At 49.3% G+C, this 24,374-nt stretch overlaps 1 protein-coding gene across 5 annotated transcripts in view; it reads right to left on the reverse strand.

Moving 5' to 3' along the window:
• LOC111155983 (C-type lectin domain containing 16A) overlaps positions 1-24,374 on the reverse strand; it is a 207,482-nt gene that overhangs the window by 158,288 nt on the left and 24,820 nt on the right. For 4 of the 5 annotated variants that reach the window (XM_022516482.1, XM_022516484.1, XM_022516481.1 and 1 more), the window contains exons 5-9: positions 24,012-24,117; positions 22,111-22,234; positions 18,637-18,811; positions 17,097-17,150; positions 14,170-14,280 (exon numbers count right to left, since the gene is read on the reverse strand). In XM_022516482.1, the coding sequence (XP_022372190.1) occupies positions 14,170-14,280; positions 17,097-17,150; positions 18,637-18,811; positions 22,111-22,234; positions 24,012-24,117 (570 nt within the window). Of the gene's footprint in view, positions 1-13,603; positions 13,607-14,169; positions 14,281-17,096; positions 17,151-18,636; positions 18,812-22,110; positions 22,235-22,629; positions 22,636-24,011; positions 24,118-24,374 lie in introns of all 5 variants that reach the window. The other variant, XM_022516483.1, reaches the window with a different exon arrangement.

The raw sequence follows: 24,374 nt of genomic DNA on the forward strand, positions 1-24,374 counted from the left end.
CCCAGCTAGGCTATCATTGAAAATAAAAGGAGAGATTAAAAGCTTCCAGGACAAACAAAAACTGAAAGAATTTGCAAACACCAAACCAGCTCTACAGGAAATATTGAAAGGGGTCCTCTAAGCAAAGAGAGACCCTAAAAGTAGTAGATCAGAAAGGAACAGAAACAATATACAATAACAGTCACCTTACAGGCAATACAATGGCACTAAAATCATATCTCTCAATAGTTACCCTGAATGTTAATGGGCTAAATGCCCCAATCAAAAGACACAGGGTATCAGAATGGATAAAAAAACAAAACCCATCTATATGTTGCCTACAAGAAACGCATTTTAAACCCGAAGACACCTCGAGATTTAAAGTGAGGGGGTGGAAAAGAATTTACCATGCTAATGGACATCAGAAGAAAGCAGGAGTGGCAATCCTTATATCAGATCAATTAGATTTTAAGCCAAAGACTATAATAAGAGATGAGGAAGGACACTATATCATACTCAAAGGATCTGTCCAACAAGAAGATCTAACAATTTTAAATATCTATGCCCCTAACGTGGGAGCAGCCAACTATATAAACCAGTTAATAACAAAATCAAAGAAACACATCAACAATAATACAATAATCGTAGGGGACTTTAACACTCCCATCACTGAAATGGACAGATCATCCAAGCAAAAGATCAACAAGAAAATAAAGGCCTTAAATGACACACTGGACCAGATGGACATCACAGATATAGTCAGAACATTCCATCCCAAAGCAACAGAATACACATTCTTCTCTAGTGCACATGGAACATTCTCCAGAACAGATCACATCCTGGGTCACAAATCAGGTCTCAAGCAGTACCAAAAGACTGGGATCATTCCCTGCATTTTTTCAGACCACAATGCTCTGAAGCTAGAATTCAATCACAAGAGATAAGTTGGAAAGAATCCAAATACATGGAGGCTAAGAGCATCCTACTAAAAAATGAGTCAACAAAGAAATTAAAGAAGAATTGAAAAAACTCATGGAAACAAATGATAATGAAAACACAACTGTTCAAAATCTGTGGGACACAGCAAAGGCAGTCCTGAGAGGAAAATATATAGCAATACTTTATAATATATAGCCTTTCTCAAGAAACAAGAAAGGTCTCAAATACACAACCTAACCCTACACCTAAAGGAGCTAGAGAAAGAACAGCAAAGAAAGCCTAAACCCAGCAGGAGAAGAGAAATAATAAAGATCAGAGCAGAAATCAATGAAATAGAAACAAAGAAACAAAAAAACCAACCAAAAACAAAACAGTAGAACAAAACTAGGAAGCTGGTTCTTTGAAAGAATTAATAAGATTGATAAACCCCTGGCCAGACTTACCAAAAAGAAAAGAGAAAGGACCCAAATAAATAAAATCATGAATGAAAGAGGAGAGATCACAACCAGCACCAAAGAAATACAAATAACTATAAGAACATATTATAAGCAACTATACACCAGCCAATTTGACAATCTGGAAGAAATGGATGCATTCCTAGGGACGTATAAACTACCAAAACTGAACCAGGAAGAAATAGGAAACCTGAACAGACCCATAACCAGTAAGGAGATTGAAGCAGTCATCAAAAATCTCCCAACAAACAAGAGCCCAGGGCCAGACGGCTTCTCAGGGAATTCTACCAAGTATTTAAAGAAGAATTAATACCTATTCTCCTGAAAATGTTCCAAAATATAGAAATGGAAAGAAAACTTCCAAACTCATTTTATGAGGCCAACATTACCTTGATCCCCAAACCATCAAAAAAGAGAATTACAGACCGATATCCTTGATGAACACAGATGTGAAAATTCTTACCAAAATGCTAGCCAATAGGATCCAACAGAACATTAAAAGGATTATTCACCACGACCAAGTGGGATTTATTCCAGGGCTGCAAGGTTGGTTCAACATCCACAAATCAATGTGATACATTAATAAACGAAAGAACAAGAACCATATGATCCTCTCAATAGATGCTGAAAAAGCATTTGACAAAGTACAGCATCCTTTCTTGATCAAAACCCTTCACAGTATAGGGATAGAGGGCACATACCTCAGTATCATCAAACCCATCTATGAAAACCCACAGGGAATATCATTCTCAATGGAGAAAAACTGAGAGTTTTTCCACTAAGGTCAGGAACACAGCAGGGATGTCCACTATCACCACTGCTATTCAACAGAGTACTAGAAGGCCTAGCCTCAGCAATCAGACAACAAAAAGAAATTAAAGGCATCCAAATCGGCAAAGAAGAAGTCAAACTCTCACTCTTTGCAGATGATATGATACTTTATGTGGAAAACCCAAAAGACTCCACTCCTAATCTGCTAGAACTTGTACAGGAATTCAGTAAAGTGTCAGGATATAAAATCAATGCACAGAAATCAGTTGCATTTATATACACCAACAACATGAAAGAAGAAAGAGAAATTAAGGAGTCAATCCCATTTACAACTGCACCCAAAACCATAAGATACCTAGGAATAAATCTAACCAAGGAGGCAAAGAATCTGTACTCAGAAAACTATAAAGTACTCATGAAAGAAATTAAGGAAGACACAAAGAAATGGAAGAATGTCCCATGCTCATGGATTGGAAGAACAAATATTGTGAAAATGTCTATGCTACCTAAAGCAATCTACATGTTTAATGTGATCCCTATCAAAATATCATCATTTTCTTTTCAAAGAAATGGAACAAATAATCCTAAAATTTATATGGAACCAGAAAAGACCCCAAATAGCCAGAGGAATGATGAAAAAGAAAGCCAGAAAAAGATGGTGGCATCACAATTCCAGACTTCAAGCTCTGTTACAAAGCTGTCATCATCAAGACAGTATGGTACTGGCACAAAAATAGACACAGATCAATGAAACAGAATAGAGAGCCCAGAAATAGACCCTCAACTCTATGGTCAACTAAACTTTGACAAAGCAGGAAAGAATGTCCAATGGGAAAAAGACAGTCTTTTCAACAAATGGTGTCAGGAGAACTGGATAGCCACGTGCAGAAGAATGAAACTGGACCATTTACTTATACCACACACGAAAATAGACTCAAAATGGTTGAAGGACCTCAATGTGAGAGAGGAATCCATCAAAATCCTTGAGAAGAACATGGGCAGCAACCTCTTCGGCCTCAGCCACAGCAACTTCTTCCTAGAAACATCGCCAAAGGCAAGGGAAGCAAGGGCAAAAATGAACCATCGGGACTTCATCAAGATCAAAACTTTTGCACAGCAAAGGAAACAGTCAACAAAACCAAAAAATAACTGACAGAATGGGAGAAGATATTCGCAAATGACATATCAGATAAAGAGCTAGTAACCAGAATCTATAAATAACTTATCAAACTCAACACCCAAAGAACAAATAATCCAATCAAGAAATGGGCAGAGGACATGAACAGACATTTCTGCAAAAAAGACATCCAGATGGCCAACAGACATGTGAAAAAGTGCTCCACATCACTCGGCATCAGGGAAATACAGACAAAAACCACAATGAGATACCACCTCACGTCAGTCAGAATGGCTAAAATTAACAAGTCAGGAAACGACAGATGCTGGTGAGGATGTGGAGTAAGCAGAACCCTCCTACACTGTTGGTGGGATTCCAATCTGATGTAGCCACTCTGGAAAACAGTATGGAGGCTCCTCAAAAATTTGAAAATAGAGCTACCCTGGGACCCAGCAATCGCATTACTGGGTATTTACCCTAAAGATACAAATGTAGTGATCCAAAGGGGCACGTGCACCCGAATGTTTATAGCAGCAATGCCCACAATAGCCGAACTACGGAGAGAACCTAGATGTCCATCAACAGGTGAATGGATAAAGAAGATGTGGTATATATACACAGTGGAACACTATGCAGCCATCAAAAGAAATGAAATCTTGCCATTTGCAACAATGTGGATGGAACTAGAGGGTATTATGCTGAGCAAACTAAGTCAATCAGAGAAAGAGAATTATCATATGATCTTCCTGATATGAGGAAGTTGAGATGCAACATGAGGGGTTTGGGGGGTAGGGAAGGAAAAAATGAAACAAGATGGGATGAGGAGGGAAACAAACCGTAAGAGAGTCTTAATCTCACAAAACAAACTGAGGGTTGCCAGGGGGAGGGGGTAGGGAGAGGGTGGTTGGGTTATGGACATTGGGGAGGGTATGTGCTATGGTGAGTGCTGTGAAGTGTGTAAGTCTTTCTTTCTACCCCTGGGGCAAACAATACACTATATGTTAATAAAAAATAGAAAATTTAAAAAAAAAACAACATTCACCTACAGACTTTTCAAGGAACTCTCATTGTCCTAATGCCCTAAATACAAACTAGGAACAATTCAGACCAAGTCTGGAAGCTGGAGTCACAGCCATCACCAGGGGACTGACCTCTGACCTCCCTCACGGAGCCAGACCAAACACCAGGAGCGCGGCTGTCCTGGGGCTGCCTGTGCAGAGCCCAAAGCCCAGCCAGGAGCGGGCAGTGCTCTGCCGTGTGTCCATGTGGACACTGGGGGCACGGAGGAAGGAGTGGGGAACTATGCCAGCCAGGGGAGGCAGAGGCAAGGGGGAAGTGCAGGAGGGCTTCACGGAGAAAGAAATGACTGGTCCAAGTTTTGAATGGTAGCCGGAGTTCACCAGAAGAAGATTGGGAGAAGAGGAGAATAGTAGCAAGGCCAGCTCAGAGCTCTGGCCATTCACCCTTTATTTCTGTAAAGGCCAGGGCCACTGGAGCTGGGACGCCTGGTGACATGCTTGGCCAGCTTCCCCAGGGAGCAGCAGGCACACCGGAAGTCAGGCGGTGGAGCTGGGCCCGCTGGGCGGCCCCTCCAGCCCCCGGGCTCTTGATGGACTTCATGGTGCCCATGGCCTGGGAAGAGCTCTTGGGGTACCTCTGCCTCTGTACCTGGTAGATCCAACCTGCAGAGAGGCTTTCTTTCTACCTATTCAGTGGTTCAGTGGGAACGGCCAGGAAAAGCACCAAGGCAGGCTGGGACCGGTGGGGACGCTGGAGCCGCCAGAGCCCAGGCCCAGTGTCCCACTGCTCCCCACCTCCTCCCAGGGCCTCGGTTCCCACAGGCACCAAATGGGCCTCGTAGCAGCACTATCCCCACAGGCCAGTGCCAGAATGTAGCACATCTCCTTGTTACCTGTTTCCAGGTACTAACGACTATCACTAAGGTTCCGTGGGCAACGGAAGTGTACCCACTGCTGCCGCTGTGAGCACGTTACATATACGGACTCGCGTTATCCTCCAACAGCTGACTAGGGAGGAGAGGGTGCTGCAGAGGGCAAAGGACTGGCCCAAGGTCACCCGCTCGGCAAAGGCAGAGCCGAAGACAGAGCCAGGATTTGGATCTAGGGAGTCTGGCTTCAGTGCCCAGGGGCCTGGCGATTCTGCAGCACCGCTCCAGCACCCATCCCCTTCAACAAGCACCTGGCAAGTCTGCCAAGGTGGAGCTGGCCTCCCACAGGGCAAATGTAAGGACCTGGCCAGGCCCCAGTCACGCTAATCAGAGCAGCAGGGGGACACGCGCCCTGAAAGCTCAGGGAGGGTTGACATAGCACTCACGAGGCAGCCTCCTGACCTGACCATCATGACAGCCGCCCACCATGTGTGATTATTCCCCAGTCTGCCTCGTACACACAGGGCTCCGAATGTCACAGGGGGTGATGGTGACCCAGGACCACACCAACCATAACCAACAGCACTTGGCTTTGCAAACGGCCGTGAAGGGAAGCTCGGCACATAGCCACTGCAGAGTGAACCTCTTCTGGCTCCACAAGGTGGGGACCAGCAAGCAAACATCAGAGGGCATAAGGGCTAGGCTGGTCCCGGGTGCGCACACCACAGGACAGACCCCTAGTAACGTGGGGCTGCGGAACTGAGGCCGCGCATGTCCAGAATGCACAACCATGTCCGTGAGGCAAGTGGACAGCACTGCCGAATGTAAGGGAGAAAATAAAACCCATCAGGAAAAACGTGAAGACGTAAGAGGCCAGTTCCATGAACAAGAGGAGCGTGGCATTCTTCTCCATGAATTGGCCAATTATCAGGGACTGTTACAGCTGCAGAGGCCAAAACCAGAGAGATGCCCACTGACCTGGCACCAGAACGCTCTCGGGGCTCCGAGGACTTGTACTGTACCCGCGCCGGGCAGCGTGCCCAGGTGAGACGCAGCAGGTAGCAGCAAGATGGGGCTGGGACGGCCCAGGAAGCAACTCTGGGTGCGGCCAGGCCCGGGAGACACCAGCCTCATCTCCCCCCCGCCCTGCCTTCTCCCCCTCCACGCCTAGTGCTGCTGGTCTGCCCCTCCAGTGCTGTGCCTGGCGTTCGACCAACAGCTAATGAGTGCTGGGGGAGAAATTAACTGCAAGATGCTTATGAGGGAAGAGGCGTGTTCACAGCTCATGCAAAATAAAACTCACTCGCTCAGTCAGTGACAACACACCAAACGCCTATGGGGTATTTCTTTAGGAAGAGTGTTTTACTGGAACTTATTCTCTAGGAAGAAGGAGCTGTGGGATAGTGGGAGCTCCCAGTTACCCTAAACATTTGGCTCAGAAGCCCACATGTCATGCTGAACTGTGAGTGACTGTCGCTGCAGACGGTGACGGAGGGCATGAATCAGAGGCAGCACTGCGCATCTGGGGCTGGACGCCTGCAATCCCCTGGTGCCAGGGGAGGACAGGATGATCACCTAAGCTCTGGGGGTGTCGGCTTGCTCATGCGCGGAATGGGACGATAATACCACGCCACTCTCTGGGCTCTCAGGAGCCTAAAAGGAGACGTCAAAGGCGATGAACAAGATGAGAAACGCCGCCTCCTCTCCTACTGACCCGGTATTTCTTGCACAGGGGTTCCTGTTCCGATCCCACCAAGATGCTGACTGACCATTTTCCACACCTGGCCCATCACAACCTGCCCTCGGCCCTCGCCACCCCCAGCTCAGCTCTGCATCTTTCAGTCTCCCAACCCAATAAGGCGACCTCCTCCGGGAAGCCTTCCCTCACCTTCTCTCAAAGCTGGTTTGTTTTTTCCCAGATTCAAATCTTCAATCTGGGTCGACATGCTTATTTACTATGCTTCCCCCTACCAGAATGTCAAGACAGGGACCTCGTCTGTCTCGTTCGTCCTGTATCCCAAGGCCAGCCCAGTGCCTGTCTGGAATGTGTGGGTGCTCCAGAAACACATGTGGGAGGGGGAAGTGGGGTGAGCAAGCCAGCCAGCCTGGCACGCAGGAAGGGCTCAACAGAGGGGCACTGCTCTTACTGCAGAATGACCCATCGCAGTAGTGGGACCAGGGCAATACCGTGTGAGCCAATAAAGCCCCGAAGCCTTCTTTTCCCTTCATTTTGTTCATGAAGCTGGAGGTTTCCAGCAGGGTCCCCTGGGGTAAGGTTACAGCATCACAGCAAGTGGTCAGGGAGTACTCAATCACAGGACAGCCAGGAACTCTGAACTCCCTGGGAAAACCCCACCGACTGTCTCCCAGGATTCGAGTTATGCCCACCTGCCTCGTTTGGGGTCTTCAGCTGGACAATGAGTTGATTCACACCACTCCCCTCCTGCCCAGTCATTAAACCGCTGGGGCATCGGAGAGGGAAGTGAACAAAGTGGCCCTTTTGTCACCCGTGTGTGGCCCCCCAGCCTCCTGTCAGACAAAGCACCCTGAGCAAAACCAAGTTTCCCGGTGGCAAGACCCTGGCACGGACCAAGACTGGATCTCCTTGGCTCGTTATAGACAAGGTACTCAATTCCCTCATAGAGATTCACTATTTCAAGACAAGTGATGTTTACTGCAGGAGCCATGCTAAAACCTGGGGCCACAAAGGTTACGATGGTCCCATTTTTCCTAATCTAAACTCCGGAGTCTCCCAATGGCTCCCAAGGCACCATATGCCTCAAAGGCTTGATGCCTCCCTGACCTCACCCTACTACTATGCCTTGCCACGCGGCTCCTTGCTGTTCCTGACACACCAGGCACATTCCTGCCTCAGGGCCTTTGCACTGACTGCTCTTTCCAGCCAAAGCGCTCTTCCTGCAGAAATCTACAAGACTCACTTCCTCATCTTCTTCACATCTATGCTCAACTGTCATCTTCCCAATGAGCCCTACCTTGGCCACTCTGTGGAGAACTGCACCCCTCTCAAGCCTTTTAGTGCTGCCCTCTCTCCCTTCTCTAATTTACTACTGTTGCTTTTCTAAAGCACTTCTTGCATTCTAACATGCAACAATGTTTACTAACAGTTTTGTTGTTGCTCTCTCTCTTCCCATTAAGACAGAAGCTCCTGGAAGCTCCAGCAGGTCTGGGGCCTTATTAGTTCCCTACTGTACTATGGTGCCTGTAAAAGTATGTGGCACCTGTCCAATAATTATTTGTTAAGTAGATGAATAAGTAATTCTGAAAAAGCTTCAAAAAACTCAGAATCTCGTTAAAAAACACAAACGCCCACAGGGGCCAGGCGGCTGATTAAAAACCAACCAAGTCCCAGGGCAGAGGTGCCAGAAGCAGTGGGTGCCTCATTTTTCTGTCCCCACCCCCAATTTTCCAACTTTTCACAGAAACCTGGAAGAATTCACCAACGGCTCAACGCAGACTAGATGGTCCCCATTCAACACCGGGGGAAAGAGGGGAAGATGAGAATATCTCACATGAAGGAGCAAGCAGTCTCCAGCAGTGGGTCCACCCCAGCCTGCTCTGTGTCATGCTGCCCAGCAATTGCAGAAAAGCCACCAAGGGTCATAGCCATAAAATCTTCTCCACGCCCACTGCACCCCAATTTGCCCACTCTGCTTTTCCCTGTTGTCTCCTCCAACATATGGCCATTCCAAGAACCCCTGGCCCTTCTCGGGCTCACTGGACCAGGAATGGCCTCCCTGGCCCTCAGGTGAAGTCACCCTCAGCCCTGCTAAAGGCTCTCCCACCATGAGCATCCAAGCTATGGGACTTCTGTCAATTGTCCAGTCCTACCTGCCCAGGAGAAAGGAAGAGGTGACCGTTCTAAGAGGTCTCTCATCCACAGCGCCCCACTCGCTAAGTGGAAGGAGCCACACTCTGGGTTCTCTGATTCTGTCACATCCTCTTAGGCGTGAGTCAGCACCGCCACACTCCAACCTTCCGCAGGCCATGGTGGTGACTGGGACCGAGCATTCCATTCAGGGATTACAGGACAGACCACAATGGCCCCGTAAGAAAAGGAGAAGACACAATGAGTTCAAATTCTTTTGTGGGAATGTTTGTATCTGTGCCAATGAAGGCCCTTGATTTATGGTGGTCTATTTTTTCCATCAGTGTGCCTCATCAACCCTCTCCCAGAAGCCTCTTACCACTTTCAGGAAGAGGAATGTGCGTGCTTCAGAAGCAGAATTGATTAGCCAGGGATCACGAGTAAGGTCAGGGTCACTGAAAGACTCAGGGGAGCTCTAACTCGGGCTGCAGAGAAGGCTACTCTGCGTGCTGCATTCAATACGCAGGAGGCTCAGCTGCCGTCTGGTTCGAGCCTGGTTGGCAGAGACAGTCCTGCAGCAGTGGCCAGGGGACCTAAGACAATGACAAGTGCTCTGCTTCTGTACACACGGAAGCAGAAGTGTCGGGCTGCTGGGTTCTCGGCTGCCGGCTCCACAGGCCAGGACCAGAGGAGGATTTGGCTGGCAACAGACCCAGCTCCCAGGAAAGACAGGTGTCATGCAGAGAGGACACAGAGGCTAATGTTTAGGGGTGCCGTCATGCACTCTTGGGATCCCCAGGGAATCATAGGGAAACCATTCCAACAGGCTGAACTGGTTCCTACAGAGGGGTGGTCGACATCCTCGCTTTGGGACAAATGAGTCTCTTCTGCCCCCAGGATTCTCAGTCCCCATCCTGAATTCATAGCCAGCCAACCACAGGAACACACCTAAGCTGGTTAAGCCTTTGCACTTTCCAGAGAGCGAATCTGGGGCTGGCTAAGTTGCAGGTCCACGAGTGCAAAGAGCTCAGCTCCCTGCCACCAAACGGCAACAGTGCGCTATTTGTCATTGCTGTTGCCCACACCTGGCCCTTGGTGCCTCCATGTCTGGTCACAAGGCGCCCCCCTGAGGGGTGCTGTAAGTGTGCCTCTACCCTCATCATCCCAAGAAGGGAGGTCCCGAGCAGGAGACACAGGATTGCTGCGTACCTTCAGAAACTAAGATCATTGTAACGTCAACATCTAATATTCAGGGCTTGATGGGCACTAACCTTCAGGAGAAGCACTTTACCCTGCATTTAATCCTCTCTGCAGGCCCGTGTCCATTATTCTAATTGGAGAAGGGAGGAAACGGAGGCCTGGGGAGGTGGACTAACTTGCCCTGGGACGCACCTGGTGAGAGCAGAAGCCAGAATTTGGGGGGCCCGGGCAGCCTGACTCCAGAGTCCACTCCACTAGACTGTCCCTTAAGATGGGAAGCAGAACAGTACCCAAAGCAACCCGCTCTAACACTTCCCCCTCCAAGCCCGCCGCGGAGCAAAGAGAAGGTGGCATGTGAGGGTCAGGCTCTGAAGCTATTTCTGTTTTGAGAGTCATTAAGAACATCAAGAGAGCCCATGTGACCCCATGCCCGGTTCACTCATCGAGTGGCTTGTTCTTGTAGCGAGTGCCCATGAGCAACTCCGGCAAGCCCATGATGGCCCAGGTGATGCCAGCATCTCCAGGACATGGCCTCATCCGCTGGCGGGGCACGGGAAGCCCAACAAGGCTGGGGGTTGTGTCTTTATTATGCAGACATGGACTGAATGAATACAAAATGAAGGAAACTATTCCACAGAAGCAGAAGATGAAAATAGGCCCTCAAAAAACAAAAAAAAAAACAAAAAACAAAAAAACAAAAAAAACAAAAGGCACCTGTAGGCAACGATGCATATCCCATCATCTCATCTATATTTTCATGTTGCAAAAATAACGAGACGTTAGCAGTTTCAGGATTAGTGTTCCTACTCTATTTCCCTCGACAAGAAACAGGATCTGCTCTGCATTAGAATTATAGCAAGAACTGGCCCTTAGCAGGAACCATATGATTTTAATGCACAGATGAATTTCAATTTGACATTTACCTAAACATGCTCATGTGTTTTAAATTTCACCCTAAATTATAGACTTTTCAAATAACTCTGCTCTTCCCTCTGCTTCTCTCTCTTCAATTTTGGTTTGGTTTTGTGAAAGGTCTGCTGGTAAAAATGAAGCAATACCAGTAACTTATCTACAAATTACGGGAAGGAGAAAGTAGGTTAAAAAAGATCAAGAAGCTTAAAACAAGCATGATCAAACCACATCCGAGTTAGGCAGGAAACAATAGGAGACCGTTCTTGCTCAGAGGGAAAGAAGGTGAATCTTACCAGGACTACTGTCAAACAAGTCATAAATGGGGTTCACCTCCACTCTGCCCAAGTTTCAAGTGCAGTCATCGGAACACAACAAAGTTCGATTCTGCGCCCAGGGAAAGGCGATAGCCGGAAGCAGAAAGCTAACACTTTCACTTGGGCTGGCAATTCCTTTCACACTCAAAACAATCTCATTTTTGGTTCAGGCATCCACTGCGGCGAGCCGTTGTGTGCCTATCACAATGGAGGCAGGAGCCTCATCCCCAAAGGAGGCGGGCGAGAGAAAGAACACATCTCCTAAATGCTCCCTCTCATTAGAGGGTTCGACCAAAGTGGGTATCCCAAGCTGAGCGGTCACCAGGAACTTTGTGTAATCTGCTTTTGCTCAAATTGCAAACCCCAAGCATGGAGACCAGTATCCCGCTGTGACAGGGTACCAGAGTTGTGCAAGATGTGACCCCTGGGGGATGACCAGGGCAAGGGTATGATTATTTCTCACAACTGCATGCCCCTCAGTCGCAATGAAAAACCCTGCAAACCCCAGCACCCCAAAGATCTCTGCGTCATCTCTCTGAACACCAACTCGGACTTTGGCACCAAATGTCTTACAGGAAGACATTCTGGGACAAAGCCTGAGTGGCGACCAAAGAAAGTCCAAAGGGATTCAGCACATCCCAGCTTGCTACCAATGTTAATGCCGTACGGGTCTGCAGAGGCGGCGTGGGGAGTGGGCACGTCCGATGGCAAACACATGCCTCATCTGATGGTGGGGGCTGCAGTGGAGAAGCCTACTGCCGAAACACGTGTGTAATGGGGACCAGGCCTGCTGACTGTTCAACGCAATCCTGAAATCTGCATTGTTACATGCAACTTCCTAAATGTTAGAGTTGGTCGTTCATAAAATTTTCTTTTAAATACTTCGAACACCAAACCAAACAGCTCTGAGGGCTAGGCTGGACCCATCAGGTACACTTCCAATATAGTTCCCTCCCGTCCTCACCGACGGCCCTTCGGGGTAAGGACCAGCCCTCCCTGCTTTCTAAATGGGGTGAAACACTGTGTTTGAAGGGAGCCGCGGGCAAGCCCTCAGCAGCTCTGCCCGGGAGGCCCCGGGGACTCTGCAGAGTCAGCGCAGCACCACGGGCATTCAGTCAGCAAGCCGGAATTTAAGAAAGTTGCAGAGAAACATCTCCGGCTCCATGAACACCAAGTCAGTTCCACGTTTTCGCTATGGTGTCCAGGCACGAGCCCTGAGGGGAGTCCTTCCCGGTTCAATACTCATCACCCCTGTCACCCCTAGGTTCCGCATCCTCTTGCCAAAAGTGACTCCTTCCCTTTAGAGCACTTGTAAGACTGCAGAGAGTGCATTTCTTGGTCTGTCTGATCAACATCGGTCTCAACCACTGGACTCTAAAGCTCCAACAAGACAGACTATTTAGGATGTCCGCAGTGCTAACACGGTGCCTGATCCAAAGAAAGGGCTTAATAAACACTCGTTGAATGAATCAAAGGAGGGATAGGCCAGACAGGGGCCATGAAATGGCCCCATTCAATTCAGCTGAACTAGTGCCACCACCAACAAGGACAGAAAGTTTCTGGGAACGTTTTCAGAGGCTCTGTGACTCCCTTAAACAGCAAAATGGCCCGGCCGAGCCACCGCACACCAGAAAAACCAGCACGGCAAGGACTCTCGTCACTGCACTCTGGGCGTTCCCGGCGTTTCAGGCTATGGGACCACAATCCACCGGCCTCCTAGCTCAGGTATGGCAACAGAGTCAACTGCCCAAGGGCAAACCTAGCCCTGTTACCTTTGTGCCTACTGGCCCAGAAACCAGTTGAAGACACAGAGTGCTCACGAAACTGCCTTTTTGTGAAATACTGTGCTCGTCTCAGATACACAGGCCAAATCCCAGCTGCAACAGATATGGGGAGACAAGGTGCCTGCCAGAGCTGCCTAAAGCTGCTTCAAGGAGAGGGAACGAGGAGCAACGCAAGGGCATTCCAGGGTGCAGGTATGGAAAAGGCACAGGGACAAGGGGCTTGCTGGGGAAAAAGCAAGATGGACCAGTACCCGAGGAACCCTGGAGCTCAGGACATAGGAGCAAGATGGTAGGAGGGATGACAGGCAAGTACACACGGGCCACGCTAGGAAAACCCTGGAAGAAATCGTGATACCGATCTCGGGAGTCTTCCTTTAGCAGAGCACAAAATGCACCAATACACACAAACCACAGACACGCTCTGTTGAGGCCACAGCTGGGAGTGATCGTTTAAAAGGTGGGAGTGTCTGCGTCCAAACGCAGATTTTTCCAGCTTCTTTGCAATCATAAGGAAAGCGGGCACTGCTGCATCCATATTCCTACTGAACTGCAGGTAGAGCTGGAACAGCAGCCGCTGACTAAGGACGTATATGCTCTCCAATCTGCCCCAGTCCCCACCCTCCCCTACTGCTCTCTCGTATCACGCACAGGTGTTCTCTGTCCAGTCTCTGTAGGTATTTGTGTCTTAGACAAGGTACCCTCTCATTCCGTCCCAGTAACAGCGTCTCACAGATACGTAACTGTGGGCCCAGAGCGGTACGATTTCCTGTTCAATAACATGTGATAATCAGTTCCACAACCCAAGATTTCCTGGGTACACATTTAAAGACTGATTAGGTTCCTTGAATCCCCGACTAGCTTACACATCATCACTGCCACAGAGGCAGAAGGTTGGTTTCTGGTTTTAGAGAAACACACGGGTGAGCAAAACAGGCAGCAGCTTCTTATCAAGGTCTAGGAACAGTCCCGACGCTAACGACTTACACTTCTCTGAACATCCTGTTCGGTCTTAGCGTACATCTCAGACAGATCACCATTCAGAATGACGTCAGCTAATGAGTTCACCAAGGGTGCGTGATGTATAATTAGGAAGACCTGGTGAGAAAGGAGACATAGGATTTGCATTAAAGCCTGCGCCCTATCTACCTCTTCCTTCCTGGATCAGAAACAACTAGGTTGGGCTACTTCATCCCTGTGTTAAGCAGCGTTCCCCATGAAGCAAAATCCAAAGAATGGGTCCCATTTAGGCAAAAGCAGCCAGGCCTCTCTCCTTCCAGGGTCGGCCCCTCCTTCGTTCGGACTGTTGCCTATTTGGCTGGCTGCTTCCCAGCGGAAGGAAGTGCATTAAAGCAAGACTGTCCCTCACGGCCGGGGGATGCCAAATCCGGCTGAAGCGGAGCAACGTGGGAAAGCAGCAGCCAAACCAGCACACTCCTTCCTCTCCACAGGCATTTTAGTGTCAAATTTGATTACGCTAAGACTGGAAGGCACCGGCCCAACATTTCAGTTATACGGGAAGAAAGGGCCGGCGAGTCTTGTTCCAATCAAGGACTTGGCAAAGGGTCAGCTGCCCAGAGATCCCATCACTGGAATGAGCTCCGACCCCCGAGATGCCATGGCAGCGTTGGTAGGTGTGGACGCTGCGGGGAAGGAAAGCCGCACAAGCCAGAGTCGGGCCTAGTTGTGCCAGCAGGCAAAATCAGCAGGGGCGGGGCTGTCTGGGATGGCCCTACTACCCCACCCTATTGCCTAACCTTCAGCAGAACGGCTTTGGGAATCGGGGTACTCGAAGCTGGCTCAGACACACCTGCTACTTTGTTTAAAATACAAAGACCACACCAGTGGTGCAGCACAGCTTGGGACATACCCACCATTTTACAGAAAAAGGGTGTGTGTGCACATTTGCATCTGCTTACATACACACGGAATAGGATTTCTAAACCCCGGCACTAGTATCCGGCCATATTCTTTGTGCCGGGGGGGGGGGGGGGGGAGTTGCAGGGGGGCTGTCCTGTGCATTGGAGGATGTTTGGCAACCTCTCTGGCCTCTTCCCAACCAGAAATGTCTCCAGATGTTGCCAAACATCCCTGGGGTGGGGGAGGCAAAATCACCCCCAGTTGAGAACCTCCCCGCCTCCACAGGCAATGTCTCTGGAAGGGCACAGGAAAACCCTGTAACTGTACTTGTCCCTGGGGACAGAAATCAGAAGCAAAAAGTAGGAAGGAAACTCGGTTTTCACCTGTTTGAACTTTTTAACTTAAAGAATTTATTACAAACATAAACATTGTTAGAAAGAGAAAGAAAGAAAGAGGAAAAAGGAGAAAGAAAGAAAGAAAGAAAGAAAGAGACGGAGGGAGAGAAAGCCTTGCCAGACACTGAAACGCTGCTGCAACTGCGGAATGGGACCGGGTGCCTGGGGGACGGGAGTAAGAGGGAGACTTCTCCAAGGACAGCATCCCCGGTCACACTAAATTAACATGGTAAACATGAATTTTCTTGGTTTTGTAGCTGTACTTATCAAATAATTTGTAAGGATGCTCTGACGTAGAGACCAAAGACATGAGATTTCTACCTGAATTCAAGGTTTTCACACATTTGGGGGCATTGCTATGAAAAAGCTAACTGAAAATGCAGGGGAGGGTGGGCCCTGTCACTTCAGCTGAGGGTGCTGAATCGCACACTCTGCTTTTTGTGATCCGGCGCGCGAGCCGTTACGCCTTCTGCAAGGTACAGGAACCAGGGGCTTCGCAGAGAAAGGGCATGGCCTGAGCCCACGCTCCTCAGATGGGACGCTGCCCGAGCAGCGCCCGAACAGCTACGGGGTCCTGGGAGTGTTCTCCTCGGGATTCCTGTGGCTGAGCATCTGGCTGCCCAGCCTCCCAGAATCCCAAGCAGGAGGTTCGGGCAGATCTGTAACAAGGCGGCGGACAAGGGTGCCAGGGAAGCTGGAGTTTGTGCTGCGCTTGGCCGCACAGAGGGGCATTCAGAAGGAGTGGGCATCGATGCAGGGCTCCGGGCAGACAGAGCCCCCGGAACGAGACTCCAAGGGGGAGCAAGCAGTAGGCCACGTGTGGACCCCGGCTGGCTTAGCCAGCACGGAGAGGCCAGGGCTGCGACTCTTCCCGGCCCTGCGTCCGTCTCCAAATGGCCCAGGGACCAAGCCAGAAGGCCATTCTCTCGGCAAAGCCAGCGGGTCGCTGTAGAAGTGGGAACAGAGCTCTGGTCAAACGTTCGACTACTTGACAGTCTAATGAGATGGCCCGAAAGTCTGGACGGCTTGTAATAAAAATATTTTTCAAGTTATGTAACTGGGTCACCATGGAGTTTTTCCCTTCTTGTAAATATTACATAATTATGAGAAGGAAACACGCTTGTTTAAGGAGGGGGAGCAGACAAATTGGCTCAAGATGCAAATCTGGGAATGGAGGCTGCTAGAAGGTACCTTCCAGAAGGTAATCTGGGAACTGCAACCATGACACAAGTCTTTAAAAACAGCCTCATAGTGGAAGTTTCTTAGAGCAAGGCTGCTGCAGGGATACACACACCAGGTCTTACGGTCGGGCACTTGTTTCAAAAATGCCGTGAATAAGACCCACGCCGTCCACATTTCCGGGGTATTTAGAACACTCCTTGGTTGTTTGAAAACCTCAGTCCCCACAGTAAAAACCAAGCACGCAAGGGCCAGGTTTGATTCACTTTCTATCTTTCTTCCAATTTCCACCCACTACCACGAAGAAGATACCAGCCCCGCTACTGAGAGTCTGGAAAATAGAAACCCCCCCACCCGCCTTCTCCTTATCGTTGTTTTACTTCAAGATGGGGGACACAGAAGGAAGATGGGGTGACGCGGCCTGGTCCTCCGAGAGACCCCCCAGCGTGGCTGGGGACACACACAGAGGAATAACCATACCTGCGACAGGAGATAGAGAGAAACCGGCAGGCTGATCTTCGGGCGTTCTCCTCCCTGGGGAGGGTTAGGGGAAAGAGACGGAGAGAAGTCCACGTCACACACACGAGCAGCACGAAACACAGGAAGCTAAAAGCTACCTGTCTGAAGGCGAGACGCCCTGTCCCCGACATCCCCCACGCCCCCACGGCTGTTCTTTCCTGGTACTTGTGGGAAGACCACTCGCAAAATAAATTCGCAATCTAAGCCCATCTAATACCATCTCTCCCGGCCTCTGTTTTTCCACCTGAGAAATCCTTCAGCATTAGTCACGGATTAGAGGCTGAGTCCAAGAGATGAACTAGCTCCTTAAATTACCAGGAATGAGAATGTCCCCCGGCTGCGGCACAGAGCCCGCTGCTCCGCGGAGAGGCCTCTTCTCAGGAAGAGCTTTCAAAATGGGCAAGGAGGGCTTGGGGTACTCTGGCCACAGAAAAGCCCCTGGTTTGCAGGCAAACGCGGCGTGCCCCATCCTGTGTCAACCCCGCGAGGGTCTTCAGGGCCCTGCTGTGGTTCAGGCAGGTTAGCTCCCTTGGCCGAGGCCACAGAGGGAGGAAAGGGAAGAAGCAGCATCTACACCCAGGTCTGAAATCTCCAAGTTCCATGCTTTCCCTCTGCCTCCCAGAACTGCCTCTGGCAGATCTAGTTAGAGCTGCAATTTTCTCCTATTTACTGGTTTTTAGAAAGAATCTCCATGTTCCATCTCCAAAAACAAAGCTACAACCCCCTGGGGCACATTTGCAGAGACTGGAACCCCCACCACCACTCTCCCGCCCCCGCACAAGAGCCAACAGGCCCTGTCCTGCCTCCTGCTGAGGTCTCTGCCCCGTAACCCTGGGAAGGACTGGGCAGAAATTCTCACAGTGGGATCTGAGAATGGCCAGCTCAGAGCCACCTGGGGGACAGGTTAAAGTTGCAGACTGGTGGTCCACGACAGATCCACTGAGCCAAAATCCCTGAGACAGAGAGCAGGCCCCCAAGGATGTGCATTACAACCTCCACACGGGATTCTGAGCCTAACTGTGGACAGTCACTGCTCTGGGATCTTTGCCGAAGTGCAGCCCCTCCCTTCCCATCCATTCTGTGCAAGTTCTGTGGCCACCAGGACCTTCTGCAGACCTTCAGACCTGCAGACCTTCACTCTGGTGACTATCAGAAAGAATCACCGGGAATGAGAATACCTCAAGTGAAGGATGCAGAGAAACCAAAATCCTAAATTCATAGAGGTTTCCCGTTTCCTTCTGGTGTCAATGTTCTCTCCTCATTCACTTTCACTGCTCCGCTCCCCTGCACGGGTATTTCCTCCCAGGCTTCCCTCTCTCCACCTCCCCCTCCACCCCCAGGACATAAAAGGAAAGAAAAACCAGTGCACTTTGAAAGGCATCTCAGGCTCAAAGCCTTGGTCCCTTAGCAAAGCTTGGTCCTCTTCAAGGGGACCGTTCTTCCCCTTCTGAAGTCAGCCTGCAGCCCGCAGGCACGGTGGGGACCAGGCGCCCAGACGCACCGTGTCCTGGTTCTCCAGCGAGTACACGTAGAGGGGCAGGAAGAGCCTGTTCAGCAGATGGTCCGTGAGCACGTCATTGAGGAACTCGCAGTTGATGATCAGGATGTCGTTGAGATAGTGCAGGTGGTCCAGGTGCTCGGCCACCAGGTCACTCAGCTTCCCCCGGTTCCGGTGTCTGCCAAGAAGAAGGACAGCCCTTAGCCTGGAAGCCAAAGCACAGAGCCTTTGGGCCTTGCCCTGGGACTTAGGTCAGTGGGAGTGTTTCATTTGCACAACAAATATTCACCCAGCAAACCGGCTCGAGGGACCCTTACACTGGCCCCACTGGCGGCATACACAAAGGGAAAACGGGCAGGTAAACTGTAATCGACTGCAGGGGACTCCTGGAGTCCCCCCACCCTCTTGGGGGGGGGGGGCTCACGACAACTCACCCACCACCACCACAGCCCAAAACAAAATGGGTAAGTAAAGCAAAACCCAGCTGCCTGAGCAAGCCATTCCACAAGAGTGACCACTAGTCAATATGGCAAGATCCCACGCCTCCCAAGATAAGGAGTATTATTGGAGCAATAAATCCTCGCTGATTAAAATGTTCCAGAGGGCTACCAAAGAGAAAAGCAGGCCTCAGCGACCACATCCAACCCCCTGGCCCCAAGCATATGGCAGGGGGGTGGGGGGTGGGGGGGGTGCGGGTTGGGGAGGGACAGCACTACGATGTGACACTTGACCCCAGGCCCTAGGTGGTATCTGTCTCCTTCCAGTAAAACAACAAGCACGCTGCTTGGGCCCCACAGCTCATCAGCGTCACACTTTCCAAGGACAGAACCCCAAAAACAGCCAGGAGGCACACCTGCACTATCCCCGGAGTCATGTCTCTTGCAAGGAGCATGCAGCTGCGATAAGACATTTTGTGTGTATTACAATTATTCCTCAAGTAATAGATGGTCATTTTGGAACACAAGAAATTAAAGAAGAAAAAGCAAAAGACATCAAGGTCTCCTGTCCAACCACTAAGAGACAACACTTTGGGACTTGTGTCCCTACAGTCTGTTTTCTTATTCCTATCTCTATGTCCCCCTATAACCACATCTAAATGCAGGAAGGATGTATCTATCCTTCTAACCATATGTGGGTTTTTTTTTTTTAAGTAAAAATAGGATTTTGTTTCTTTCACATAATTCTTTTTTTAAGATTTTATTTATTTATTTGACAGAGATCTCAAGCAGGCGGAAAGGCAGGCAGAGAGAGAGGGGGAAGCAGGCTCCCCACTGAGCAGAAAGCCCGACGTGGGGCTCGATCCTGGGACCCTGGGACTATGACCTGAGCTGAAGGCAGAGACTTTAACCCAGCGAGCCACCCAGGCATCCCTCTTTCACATAATTTTTAAAAATTCTTATTATACTCTAAAAAGCTATTTAATGAATATACAGAGCAAATACATGTAAAGGCTAACAGTATGGTGAGTACCTATAAGCCCACCACCTACCTGAGACTATAACCTTCTGTAACCTTTTCCTCCATTTAATTTTAATTAAATACTGTGGAAGTTTTTCTTCAGCAAGATAGTTCACACACTTCACTTTTTATTTTTTTTTAATTTTTTTTTAATTTTATTTATTTATTTGACAGACAGAGATCCTAAGTAGGCAGAGAGGCCGGCAGAGAGAGAGGAAGGGAAGCAGGCTCCCTGCTGAGCAGAGAGCCCGATGTGGGACTTGATCCCAGGACCCTGGGATCATGACCTGAGCCGAAGGCAGCGGCCTAACCCACTGAGCCACCCAGGCGCCCCACACACTTCACTTTTTAAATCATTACATACTAATTATATATTAAAAGTATATATGAAATATACATATTTATTATATATTAAAATATATGCAGATGGGTTTAAAAGTTAAAGGGTATCGAAAAACTGATGATAAAACACAACATCCCTGGCCCAGCCTCCCCCCACCCCCCCGCCTGCTCTCCAGAGAAGGCAGCTTTTAACTTTTGAGTTGTTTCTGTGGACAGTTCCCCACCCCAATAACCTCTAGAAAATCTGCAAGGTCATCTATTTTCAAATAGAGCCCTTTAGATATCGTGTAACGACCTCCTGTTCTGCCGGAACCCTAGGCGTTCCCTCCGCCCCTCCCCGCCACAGTCACCAGCAGTCGGTGTTGACATCATCCCAACCATTCACCGGAGGGCCACACAGACGATGAGGAGTCCGCTTCCTTCCTGGAATAACTTTTTGCCTTTTCTGGAATCCAGTGCCACTTTATGTGTCCCATCCAGGACTACTCATCTCCATGAAGGTTCCAGTTTTCCCAAACGCCCTACTGGATGTGCCGCCCACCTATCCTTGCTTCCTTCCCAGTGTCAGTGCTCATATTCTATGGCTTCAGCCCCGTCCCCCAGGAGACCCCTTTCCTGGATGCCCTTATCATCCCAAGCCAGCCCAGGGGAGCCTCTCACCAGGGCTCCACTCAGCTGTCACTCTGGGGCAGTGGTTTTCCGCGGATGGCGATTTCGCCTCAAAGGAGACATCTGGTGATGTCTGGGGACCACTGGAAGACGGGCACCGCTGGTATCTAGTGGGGGGGACCAACAATGCTGCCAAACCTCCTACAGGGCCCAGGATGGGCCCCCCAGAACCCAGAATTCCCTAGTTCCAAAGATGAATAGTGCCGACTTGGAGGAATCTTGCTCTGACGAATCTTGGATTCATCATTCTGGGCCCAAATCAACATCTTAATCTGCTGTGTTGTTTGCCTTTTTTAAACAGCTTCACTGAGATATAATTCCCATACCGTAAAATTCACCCACTTAACGGGTACAATTTCATGGTTGTTAGTACATTCATGGAGTTGTCCAACCCTCCTCCCGATCCACTTTAGAATATTTTTAGCCCCTCCTCCCCAAACGGCCCCGTATTCCCCTTTCCCCCCAACACACGCCCTCCTGCAGCCCTGGGAAACCACTAGTCTGTGCTTAGTCTCTCCAGACCTGCCTGTTCTGGGCATTTCATGTAAAATGGGGTCACACAGAGCGTGGGCCTTTGCATCTGGCTTCCTTCGCTGAGCATCATGCTCTCAAGGTCCAAGGACAGTGTGCCATGGGTCGGCACTCTGTTTCTTTTTACTGCGGACTACTATCCCACTGTATGCAGATGCTCCATTGTGTTTATCCGCTCACCAGGTGGCGGATCACCTCACTCTTTTTACCAGCTGCCTGGCGCCCCATTTACGGGTGTGAGGTTAGTGACCCTCTTCCCCGCCAGGAGGTATGAGAGTCGTTACTAACTTTCCACAGTTATAAAAAGCAGACAGGTGGGTGGAACCGTTCAGAGGACAAAAGTCCACATTGTGCCGATGCACAGGGGGGTTCTGCGTTAGTGTTCTATTTTTCCTCAATGAAAATGGAATTCTCCCCGAACTCCTCCCTCTGCCTGGGAAGCCCAGCTGACCCCCCTGCCCCGAGGCGGTTACTTACTCCTCATCGGTCTGCACACAGTTATCAAGTTCGATCACGTGGCTCCCGATGAACCAGACCAAATTGGAGAAGTAAGGAACAGCAGTTTTATCTCGGATATAATGCAGCATGGCCTGGTTATCCACTGAGAAAATCCACAAAAGAAGAAGGAGGGGGGGAAAAAAAGTCAAGCTACCAAAAATAACTGGGGGAGATTAAAAAAAAAAAAAACAAAAAAAACACCAAAACCACAATGAAAAAGCTCTCTGCTATAATCTGAACCTTTTCTGTCTTTCCTGGGAACACTTGAAAAATGGTTATCGTATTCGTGAAACCATACACATCAAGGCAGTTCTTATGCTATTTTTATAGTTAATAAAATGAATTAATTGGGCTAAACATTAATAGTGCAATCAGAAAGCCCACTTATCAGCAGTGCATTTATAGTACAATGGAAACTACGCCATTCTCAGGCAAGTTTCCTTTATTTACATGTAAGGATAAGTTAAGAAAGCGGAAAACCAGAAGTTAATAACTTACATGACACTGGAATAAGGAACACGGGAATCGTCATTGAAGGAAAGGCAAAAAACAGACAACAGTTAACAGGGTTAGGAACTGGGATGGTGAGACAGCTGCTCAGAAGGACAGAGGGCTAGGGCAGGAGGCATCTAAAGATACGGGCTGGAAGAAAACAAGAGAAAGGAGCGAGCAGGAGCGGCAGAACTGGGGCTCAGACCAGGGCACAGACTCAGCAGCCCGCTGGGTGGGCTGGTGACTCAGTGAGTGAGGCCGGGCGACCCTCCCCCGCTTGTGAACTAGGGAGCCTGGGCCTCAGCACCAGGGAGAGGCGCTGTTTCTCAGTGCGGGCCCACCACTGCCCTACAAGACTGTGGGCCCAGAGCAGCCAAGTCTCTACTTTCAAGTCAGAAATTCAGAAAGTGACCCAAGATCTCCCCGTGTTTAAATAATGACAACTCTGTATCTTTTCAAGGAATACCCAAGCTAATCAAAACACATCTGAGGGCTCGATCCAGCTCTCCAGCCCTCAGTTTGCGACCCTAGGCATGCAGGGTGGGGGGGGGGGCGGGGAGTCCACCAGGCTCTTAGGCTCCTCAATTTAAAGCAATCCCAGAACCAGGCTGGAGTGAGTCCCTGAGGAGTTCCCCTCACCCCAGTTAGGGTCATCTCAAGTAATAACATCATGACTCATAACCCGTGAAGGTCAAAACCCTTTAGTCCTTGAGAATATAGGGTCCGGGCTCCAGTGCGGTGACTCCAGAGGGAATAACCCCAGTGTCAGAGAGAAGGCATGCCCTCGGAGGGCAGTTCCAGGCCAGGAAACTTGTGTCCAGCCAGTCTTTGTGCCAAGATGGGCGGGAACCAGTGCAAGAGTTTTCTCCTGGAGGCAAAGTTTTGGGAACTAAGTACATCTTGACAAAAGGGGAATTTGCTGGGCTTTGCAATTGAGAAGACAATGCTGCCCTCTGCCGTTCATGACATGAAATACTTCTATACATTATTTAAAGATCCCATAACCCCCGGCTGTATTTAAGTACATTTTACAGCCTGCAACACAAAAATGTAAATATAACATTTAGAAGACAACTAGGCTTTATCTAAGTATCACATGGCTGCTTGGAGTCCCACATGTGCCTTTCTTAGGACCTTACTACTACTGTGTGTCTGTACGGAGACTTCAACATGCAGAACTGAGTGCAGGCAAAGGAAGTGGCACAAAACTTCACGGAAGGGGCCTGTTAAATGTTCCATGACTGTAAGTCTTTCATGAGACATGCAACCCCAGCTGTCATACATGAGCTCCTGGCCACCACCGGAGAACTGTGTATACAGACTCATGACAGCAAATCCCAGCCGTCAAGTTAGAAACAGATGAGGTATGAGCGCCCAAGGAAGCTTACCTTTGTAGACATTCAAAGTTATGGTTCTTACAGCAATTCTAACCATGCTTTCAGGATGATTGAAAAACTTGATGGCTTCTGTGTACAGGGCAAAGTCATTGGTGTGCTAAAACAAAAGGAGTACCAAAAACAGGTTACAAACCCATAGGGCAGGACTCCCCCCACCCAGCTTCCTGAATCCTAATAGACTTCTGCAAAAAATGAAAAAAATATTTTCCCCCTTGAACCTTAAGCCAGTGGTTCATTCCCAGTGGCGAATGCGGGAAGGAAGGGGAGGCAAGACTATCCCAGAACAAATAGAAGAAAGGGTCCTGACAATACCAGACCTGGGCTTGTCGTCTGTCCTGCCACTTTGTAGCTGTG

Source organism: Enhydra lutris, unplaced genomic scaffold, assembly GCF_002288905.1.
Source record: "Enhydra lutris kenyoni isolate GAN:26980312 unplaced genomic scaffold, ASM228890v2 scaffoldscaffold45, whole genome shotgun sequence".
NCBI lineage: Eukaryota > Metazoa > Chordata > Mammalia > Carnivora > Mustelidae > Enhydra > Enhydra lutris.